This window comes from Cucurbita moschata, unplaced genomic scaffold (assembly GCF_002738365.1).
Source record: "Cucurbita moschata cultivar Rifu unplaced genomic scaffold, Cmos_1.0 Cmo_Scf00049, whole genome shotgun sequence".
Classification (NCBI taxonomy): domain Eukaryota; kingdom Viridiplantae; phylum Streptophyta; class Magnoliopsida; order Cucurbitales; family Cucurbitaceae; genus Cucurbita; species Cucurbita moschata.
Window position 1 is genome coordinate 554,620 of NW_019268565.1, and position 10,651 is coordinate 565,270.

The following is a 10,651-nucleotide window of genomic DNA, read 5'->3' on the forward strand; positions in this document are numbered from 1 at the left end:
TAATTGTACGAGCCCAGTATATTTATTTTAGTAGAGATTTTAGGAGAAAGAGATGTAGATATTTTAGGAGAAAGATTCAATTTGTTAGGTCTAGATTCAAATCGGTTAGGTCTAGATTTAGATTGGTTAAATATAGATTGTTTACTCTTAGTATAAATACCCCCACCCTACCTAGGTTATTCATCCAAGAAATCTAAAAACAATAAAAAGCAGAAGTATTCTACAGAGTGTCTTGTATTCTCTTCTCGATTGGTCTTAATAAAGAGAGCGAGTGTTTCCCACAGTGAGTTGTGTTCAACACAACATACCTGCTATTTCAGTAATTTGCTCGTCTTCCAAGGTCGTGGTCGTCCCAAAGGACACATAGACCACTGAGTCAGTCTCTTGTTGGTCCAACCACTCCAAGCAAGGGTGACTGTGCCTTGGCGAACCCAATTCCATAGGATTAATGGGACCAATGGCCCAATGCCTAGTCTCATGGTTGATGCTTTGAAGAATCTCCAAATATGGCTCTTCAATGACCTTACAAGTGTTGTAGAGATTCCCACAATACTTCATTGGGGCTCCATATTGCATTTCCATAAACTCCAAAAACTCCGGAGTGAAGCATCCATCAAAAGATGGAACATTCATATCCTTAATAATGGTGTTTTTATTTTTGTTCGTTTGTTTTGTTTCAAGATGGCAAACGGTAAATGCTGAGACACTATGAAAATTATAAGACTCGACATTCGGTATGAAGTTAATATCTTCAACCGTACATGCCATTAGAGAATCATGAATGACAATGATTCTTCTTGCATAGAAAGAGAGCGAACGTAAGAGATGGGTGAGAGGGGCACGAAGATGGACCGTCACAGTCTGAAACGAAGGGATGAGGTGGGTAGGGAACTTAGTCTCCGCCATGGGATCAGGCATAGGAGAAGGAATAGGGGGAATGTCGAAGTCATGGAAATGGAGGTTGGCAAGTTCCAATGGATCCCAACCGTGGACGCGAGCCTTGGCTTGGAGATTGTGGACAGTGGCGCCAACATAGTGGACGGGGATGTTGTGCGCGGAGATGAGGCGAGAGAGATAGAGAAGCTGGTTGAGATGACTTTGTGCTGGGAATGGCACCACAACGACCATGACTGACCCTTCACTAGTCATGGTTGTGACTTGTTTACGAAGGTCTGTGACATTTAAAATTGAATTATGATCATATAAATAGAGATAGAGGGGAAGAGAAATGCGTCTATTTAAAATTGAATTATGATCATATAAATAGAGATAGAGGGGAAGAGAAATGCGTCTATTTAAAATTGAATTATGATCATATAAATAGAGATAGAGGGGAAGAGAAATGCGCTGTCTGATAAATAGTTGATAGTTTTTCAAATTATCAATATTATTATTTTTACATAATTTCCTAATATGGCTTGAATTAATATATTTTTCATTTTCATTTGTAATTTTATTTTTAATATACTTAATTAGTTAATCTTTGTTTACTAAAATTAATATAATTAATTATTTAGTTAAAATAAACTAATAATAATGTATTTAAATATATACTTGATTTAATTTTAAAATAAATTTTTTTAAATAAATAAATTACTTATCTAAGAAAATAATTAATTAGTTAGCTAACAATTATCTAAAAATAATTAATTATAGCTATGACAAAGAAATTGTTTATAATTAAGGGATTATTTTTTACCTACTTATTTATTAATATATCATAATTTAAAGCATAATTAATTGACTCAAATTAAAATTAATTAAATATTCTATTGTAATAATTAATTTTTACGTGTTATATTAACTTCGTTTTGAATAATTTATTATTATTTTATTAATAATTATCATAATTCTATAAGATTTATGGAACTATAAGTATATCTATTTAAAATAATTGCTTAATTAATTCTTCAATGTAATTATTTTATTAATTATTTATAATTAAATTTTTATATAATTTTATTAAAATTATTTAAATGAGGATAATTATTAATTAAATTCAAAGGAACGTTACATTATATACTTATTAATAAATAAAAATAAAAATAAAATTTAAAGCATTAAAATTATTTTAATAACAAAAATAACTGACCACCATTAATTATTTAAAATGTAGCGTAATAAAATTGAATTACCTAAAATGGAGTGATGTATATCAAAATTTTCTAGATCGAATAAAACAGATCTGCCTAGATCGAAGTCTCAGTCTCGAAATTTGAGCTATAACCCGCCTCGTAGCCTCGGTGAAACAAGAACCCCAACCTCGTAGACTCAGAAATCCATCTTGAGTAGCCTAGCTCGCATGCACGTTTCCTTTAACCCAGCGTGCTTGGTCCAAACAACAAACCTGCCGCCGATCTTTTCCAAGCTCGATTCCACTTCTTCTTATCTCCAAAAGGAGACACGACTTAAACGGTTCAACTCCACTTTCGATCCAAGGATGGCCAGATCTGCAGCGACTTATGCCTGCAACCCGTTACTTGACCCGAATCGAACGTCGACCGGGGTCCCTCTCGTTTCGGCTTGGCTCTGGCTCAACAGCTTACGCTCGGCATCTGAAGGCTCCAACCACTTAAACGACTCGATTTAATGACTTTTACCTCGTTCCATTCTTTTCAAATCTAATTTACTATTTTTGACCCTTTCAGAGTCGATTTTGGCATTTTCAAACGTATTTGAGATAAATAAGTATTGTAAGCTAAACTAGATGGTCAATTATGAGTATTAATTTGTGATGTCGCAGGTAGGTCGGGGAGGAGAACAAAACATCATTTATAAGGGTCTGGAAACTGTTGAGGATTATTGGGATTGGGAGTGTCCCACATTGGTTAATTTAGTGGAAGATCATGGGTTTATAAGTGAGGAATACTATCTTCATTGGTATGAGGCCTTTTGGGGAAGCCCAAAGCAAAGCCATGAGAGCTTATGCTCAAAGTGGACAATATCATACCATTGTGGAGAGTCGTGATTCCTAACATGGTATCAGAGCCATGCCCTAAACCTAACCATGCCAATAGAATCCTCAAATATCGAACAAAGAATGGCGAGCCTCGAAGGTGTAGTCAAAAGTGACTAAAGTGTCGAACAAATGGTGTACTTTGTTCGAGGGCTCCAGAGAAGGAGTCGAGCCTCAATTAAGGGGAGGCTATTCGAGAGCTCCATAAGCCTCAGGGGAGGCTTATAGTGTGCTTTGTTCGAGGGGAGGATTGTTGAGGATTATTGGGATTGGGAGTGTCCCACATTGGTTAATTTAGTGGAAGATCATGGGTTTATAAGTGAGGAATACTATCTTCATTGGTATGAGGCCTTTTGGGGAAGCCCAAAGCAAAGCCATGAGAGCTTATGCTCAAAGTGGACAATATCATACCATTGTGGAGAGTCGTGATTCCTAACAGAAACCTTCTCCCAGACGATGTGCCAGCCTTCTCCCTATTCTCCGAAGGGGGGTAGACACGAGGCGATGTGCGAGCGAGGACATTGGGGCCCGAAGGGGGGTGGATTGTGACGTCCCACATTGGTTGGGGAGGAGAACAAAACTTCATTTATAAGGGTGTGGAAACCTTCCCCCGGATGATGTGCCAGCCTTTTCGCTATTCTCCGAAGGGGGGTAGACACGAGGTAGTGTGCCAGCGAGGACGCTGGGGCCCGAAGGGAGGTGGATTGTGATGTCCCACATTGGTTGGAGAGGAGAACAAAACATCATTTATAAGTGTGTGAAAACCTTCTCCTAGCAGACACGTTTTAAAGCCTTGAGGGGAAGCCCAAAGAGGAACAGAATAATATCTGCTAGCGGTGGACCTGGGCCGTTACATAATTAGACTAGGCTGCTCAACGTATTTCAATCTAGTGTCGTAAACCCACATAGGTTGACTTGGACTTCAAGAGACAAATTTAAACTAGCTTCAAATCTTACCTTGTGTTTGTTTGATGTTTGCTTATTAAGTTATGATAGGTTGTAGTTATGAGATATATGATGTTATGGGATATCATGTTAACATGCTATGCCATCGATGATATTCCTACGTTATGAAAGTGTGGTACCATGTTTTTCACTATATAATAAAATGACATAAAATGATTATGTTACGTATGAAATGAATAGAGATATATATTCCATCACAAATACATGTCATGATTTTAAACTATGGAGACCTCATGCAAATTGTATATGCAGACGCATCGAGATACTTTCTCGTTATGATCAGTACGAACACGTATACTACGATGTTACGATACGGTAATATGTACACCATGATACTATGCATGCTCCCTTCCCTTCATGGTATATCGACATCATGAGTGTACACTAGTCGAAGGCTAGGTTCAGGAGATACAATACGAGCTTGCCTGGGGTCCATGTGTACGTGCTTGAGCCATATGTAGAGAAGTACTACATCCAATTCCGTCCGGACTGAAAGTTGAGACCAAAGCATGAAAGACAGGTCCAAACATGATTGCATGTGATTACATTTCTTGACCTCAGTAGTGGGGTCACTTGCTGAGTATTTTTTAAAATATTCAAATCACGCGCTACTCTCACTTTTAGATAAAGGCAAGACACCTCTGTATGGATGACGACGTCGAAGTAACGACCATGAGACTTAAGCTAGAGTAGATGCATTTTATGTTGTGGCTTTTAGATTAGATCACAACATTGTTCTATTCTTTTCTTGGTTTTAATAGTAAAAATATATCAGAACTTTAGGTTATAGATTCTGTAGACTAGCCTACGATGTAGGTTCGACATGCTCCTTTGGTCCCACCGCAGACACATCGTTGCCGTCAAGTATGCCTTACGGAAGATTAGAAAAAAAGATAATGCTGATTGTTGTTTATGATTGATTCATGTGTGCAATGCAATGTATAGTATGATTGTATGTGGAGAACAAGGCAGGGGTAGAGTGTGTCCCGATTGTGAGGTATCCGTGACTCGAACAAGCAAACAATGGTGGCAACCCAACAAGTCATTCGTGCTTTGTCAATCCTAGAGGTTAGGTAGCTGTAGGATTTGAGGAGGTATGACCCCGTATCTTTAGCGGAACCTTAAAGGATCCAACTGTTGCGCAGCTATAACTATTGTCGATGGAGACAATCATTCAGTTATCAAAAGACATCATGTGCTTCGTTTCTGCTGTAGAACGACGCAGAGATATGGTAGAAAGATACTTGAGACATCCTTAGCCTTGACGGAGGAGTGATACCATGGTCACAATTTAAAAGGGCCTTTTGGGAGGATTATTACGTAGAGGCGATCCGACTTAAAAAATTGCAAGAATTCTCCCAACTGACACAGAATAAACGCTCCATCACTGCCTAGAGAACACCGAGGGCCACCAACATTGTCAACCACCTCCTACCGTCTTGAGAGCAGTTAAGACTATGAGGGAGCTAGCACTTGAGAACACCGAGGGCCACCAACATTGTCAACCACAGTAGGAAAAATGTGGCGATATGATCAGATTTGTAATTAGATTTCAATTTGTTTTCAATCGCGGTGTTATTTGTTTTAAATTTAGACTTCACTTTCGTCATTTTTAGTCATAGTCCGAGATTTTAAGGCTCAAAATATCAGGTCGTGACAAAGATGGAGGAAGAGAAACGTTGAAACTCAAAAGTACGATACGAACACGAAGATAGGGGAAGGGGAAAGGGAAAGGAAGGGAGGGAGATAACATTATTTGTTTTACACATAATTTTATTTTAAATAATGCATAAACAAAAATTAAATTCGTTTTAGGCGCTAACATAAACACACAACATTAATCGTCTCTTGTAATATGAGAAATGAAAGAATCAAATTCCACTCGAGACACTCCGCCATCTGCAACGGATCGGCGTACGGCGGTGGCAAGCTCGTTCGCTACCTTCCTCATCTCTTGACCTTCCTCTGATGCCATAAGCTTTCGTACTGCATTTTCTATGGTTGTTGCCATTACTAACTCGTTTCGGTTAGCCCACTCCCTAATGAGGAGACCCACTCGAAGCAGCTCCGTTATTAGTACAGCGTTCCTCGGTTGGTCAGAGTGCATCGGCCATGCTGCTATGGGAACCCCCATCGTTATGCTCTCCATGCAAGAGTTCCACCCGCAATGACTTACAAACCCTCCGGTCGATGGATGGCTCAAAATCTCCAATTGCGGCGCCCAATCTCGCACCACCAACCCTCTTCCCGACACCCTCCTCTCGAACCCCTCTGGCAACTTCGATCTTCTAACTACACCGTCAAAGATGTTTCCTTTATCTGCATCTCTCAACACCCAGATGAACTTTTGCCCACTTTTTTCCAATCCACCTATGAAATTGAAGTTTAATTTAGACTTTTGGGTTAGGATTCCTATTTGATCCTATCTTTAAAAAATTAGAAAGTGTCTATGAGATCCCATTGGTTGGGGGAGAAGAACGAAACACTCTTCAGGTGTGAAAACCTCTGCTTAGAAGACTGTTTTAAAAACATTGAAGATGTGTTTTAAAAATATTGAGGATAAACGTAGAAGGAAAAGTCCAAAGAGGACAATATCTGCTAGCGGTGGACTTGATCATTACAAATGGTATCAGAGCCAAACATCGGGTTATGTGCCAGTGAGAAGGCTGAGCCCCGAAGGGGGTAGACACGAGGCAGTGTGCCAACAATGATGCTGGGCCCCGAAGGGCCCTGGATTGAATAGTCCCACATCGATTGGAGAAGGGAATGAGTGCCAGCAAGGATGTTGCACCCCGAGGTGGATTGTGACATCCCACTTTTGTTGGGGAGGAGAACGAAACACCCTTTATAAGGGTGTGGTAACCTCTCCCTAGAAGACGTGTTTTAAAAACTTTGAGTAAAAGCTCAATTGATAATATCTACCCTAGAAGACGCGTTTTAAAAACCTTGATTTAAAGCCTGATTGATAGTATCTGCCCTAGAAGACATGTTTTAAAAAACCTTGAGTAAAAGCCTGATCGATAATATCTGCTAGCGGTAGACTTGGACCATTACAGTGTATCTCGTCTCTTACTACCGATGATCATTTTTTTAATTAGTCATTGTAGAACTTCAACGTACTTGCTATTTCAGTAATTTGCTCGTCTTCCAAGGTCGTGGTCGTCCCAAAGGACACATACACCACTGAGTCAGTCTCATGCTGGTCCAACCACTCCAAGCAAGGGTGAGTGTGCCTTGGTGAACCCAATTCCACGGGATTAAATGGACCAATGGCCCAATGCCTAGTCTCATGGTTGATGCTTTGAAGAATCTCCAAATATGGCTCTTCAATGGCCTTGCAAGTGTTGTAGAGATTCCCACAATACTTTATTGGGACTCCATATTGCAATTCCACAAACTCCCAGAACTCTGGAGTGAAGCATCCATCAAGAGATGGAACATTCAAATCCTTGATAAGGGAGGTTTTGTTTCCATTTATTTGTTTTGTTTCAAGATCATAAACCGCTAAGGTAAAAGCTGAGACACTATAAAAATTGTAAGACTCGACGTTTGGTATAGAGTTAATATCTTCAACGGCAAATGCAATTAGAGAATCATGAATGACAATGATTCTTCTTACATAAGAAGAGAACGAACGTAAGAGATGTTTGAGAGGGTCACGGAGATGGACCGTCACAGTTTGAAACGAAGGGATGAGGTGGACAGGGAATTTGGTCTCCGCCATGGGATCGGGCAAAGGAGAGGGAATAGGGGGAATGTCGAAGTCATGGAAATGGAGGTTGGTGAGTTCTGTTGGATCCCAACCGTGAATGCGGGCCTTGGCTTGGCAGTTGTGGACGGTGGCACCAACATAGTGAACAGGGATGTTGCGAGCGGAGATGAGGCGGGAGAGGTGGAGAAGCTGATTGAGATGGCCCTGTGCTGGGAATGGCACCACAACGACCATGACTGGCCCATCATAGGTCATGGTTGTGACTCGATTATTAAGGCTTCAAATGTATTTGAAATTGAGTAATGATTCTATGCATTTGACACATATATTTTTTAAATTATTTAAATAGTGTAAATGAGAAACGTTACTGATATACTTCAAACTGGAGTCGTTGCATTATTAATATATTAACTAAACGAAAAATTATCGATATTATAAATGTTACATTATTACATAACTTATTTAAACATGACGTGTGAATCTTTTTAAATTTTTCTCGCTTAAATTAATATATTTTCCATTTTTATTTGTAATTTTATTTTTAATATACTTAATTAATTAATCTTTCCTTTATAAAAATTAATATGATTAATTATTTAGTTAAAATAAACTAATAATAATTTATTTAAACGTGTATTTCATTTAATTTTTACAAATAAAAGTTTGGTAAATAAATATATTACTTATTTAATAAAATTATTAATTAGTTAGCTACAATAATTAATTACTAGTTGAATTATTTATAATCAATTAATTTTTTATGAGGACTTCTTTTACTAACTTATTTATTAATATATTATCATTTAAAGCATAATTAATTGATTTAAATTAAAATTAATTAAATATTGTAGTAATCAGTTTTTACTTGTTGTATAAATTTCTTTTTGAATTATTTATTATGATTTTATTAATAATTATCATAATTCTATATAAGATTATAGGTAGGGGTGTACATTCAACCCGACAACCTGACAACTTGGACCAACCCAACCTGAGTTGGGTTGGATTGGATTAGCATTTCAAGTAGGGTTGGGTTCATTTTTCTGAACCCGAATTGAATCGGTTCGGTTTCGGGTTCGTGGGCAAAACCTTTGAATTGACTCGAGCAAAAAAAAAATATATATATTAAGAATCATTTCGTATTAATGGGTTTGCTAGTGACATTAAGTCTAGTCTAAGGATACTCATGTTCGAGTTCTGACGCTATGCAAATATATCTTTGTTTTTATTATTTTTAATTTTTTTTTGTTTAGTTTCTTTTATAATATATATACATGTTTTTTTTGTTTAATTTTTTTTATATTATTTTGTTATTTTATTATTTTTAATTTGTCTATTTAATTTCTTATATATATATATATATATATTTTTTTTTGATATTTTGTTATTTTATTATTTTTAATTTCTTATCTTAGTTTCTTTTATAATATATATACATGTTTTTAAAATTATTTTATTTAATTTTTTATATTATTTTGTTATTTTATAATTTTTAATGTGTTTTAGTTTATAACTATTAATACATTTTATATTATTTTTAATTCACACATTTTATACTATTTTTATATATATGGTTTATTATATAATATAAAGTTTAAATTAATTATTTTTATTGTTTATTTAATTTTATGATCTATCCTTATATTTTTGTTACTTTAATCAATTCTCAAGAAATGTCGGTATTTAGTTGTCTTTATGACAATGTTGAATTATGTAATATGTTATAATTTTCGCTCGTTATTTTTTATTATTTTTTTTTTATGAATAATTATAAATTGATTTGCGTTTTGTTTGTGAACTTTTAATATATTTTAACAATAATTATAAATTCTGGATAAATAAAACTTAAAAAAGATAATTTGACAACCCAATTCGGACTCATCCCGAAAATGGAGGGTTGGATTGGGTTGCGAAAAGTTTCAGGTTGGGTTGGGTTACCTATCTAACCAACCAGAACTTTTGGGATGGGTCGAACAAATCCCCCAACTCACTCAACCCAACCCTGACCATGTACACCCGTAATTATAGGTACATCTCATTTAAAATAATTTCTCTACCGTACAAGTATAGTTGATTTTTTTTTTGATGTAATTATGTATTAATTGTTTATAATTAAAGTTTTATATAATTTTATTAATTTTTTTTAGAATAATTATTCAGATTGATTACTAATTAAATTCAAATGGGCATGTTATTCGTTATATACTTACTCATAAATGAAAATGACCATAAAAGGTAAACAATTAAAATTATTTTAATAAAATGGTATATTCTAAAATGAAAATAGTATTTATTTATATGAAATTTTGATATCATTTATTATGTAACCCAACAAAATTTTCTAGACCGAATAAAATAGATCTGTCTAGACCCAAGCCCTAGTTGGCTCGAAAATTCACCCTAGTAGCCTAGCTCGAGTGCACGTTTCCTTCAACCCAGTGTGCTTGGTCCAAACAACAAACCCGCAACCCGTGTCTTCCAAGCTCGATTCCACCTCTTCTTAGCTTCAAAACCAAACGTGACTTAAACGGTCTAGCTCCACTTTCAACCTAAGGATGGTCAGATTCGCAGCGACCTATGCTTGTAACTCGTTACCCGACTCGAATCGAACGTCGACTGGTGCCCCTCTCAATTTTGGCTTGGCTCTGGCTCTACGGCTTCAGCTCGACTTCTTGCCGCTCCAACAACTTAAACGAATCAATCTAATGATTTTTACCTTGTTCCACTTTTGTCGAACCTAACTTACCATTGATTATTGTGTTATGTTATGAAAGTGTGGTACCATTTTTTTTCACTATATTATAAAATGATTATGTTACGCATAAAATGAACGAAGATATATATTGCATCACAAATAAATGTCATGATTTTAAACTATGGGGATCTCATGCATATTGTATATGCCCGTGCATTAGGATACTTTCTGGTTATGATTAGTACGGACACGTACTCTACGATGTTACAATACAATATTATGCACACTCTGATACTTTGCGCGCTCCCCTCCCTCCGTGGTA

The 10,651-nt window shown here is 36.3% G+C and overlaps 2 protein-coding genes across 2 annotated transcripts; both read right to left on the minus strand.

Annotated features, from left to right (window-relative positions):
* Positions 1 to 294: 294 nt before the first annotated feature.
* Positions 295 to 1,149, minus strand: LOC111435495 (zeatin O-glucosyltransferase-like). Its single transcript, XM_023072881.1, has one exon. The coding sequence runs from the start codon at positions 1,147 to 1,149 to the stop codon at positions 295 to 297; it is 855 nt and encodes a 284-aa protein (XP_022928649.1).
* A 4,479-nt stretch (positions 1,150 to 5,628) lies between these two features.
* Positions 5,629 to 7,916, minus strand: LOC111435465 (zeatin O-glucosyltransferase-like). The gene is made up of 2 exons (XM_023072837.1): positions 7,043 to 7,916; positions 5,629 to 6,292 (listed from the first exon to the last, which is right to left on the minus strand). Exons 1-2 carry the CDS (start codon positions 7,887 to 7,889, stop codon positions 5,760 to 5,762), a joined length of 1,380 nt encoding a protein of 459 aa, XP_022928605.1. The 5' UTR covers positions 7,890 to 7,916; the 3' UTR covers positions 5,629 to 5,759.
* Between the last annotated feature and the right edge of the window lie 2,735 nt (positions 7,917 to 10,651).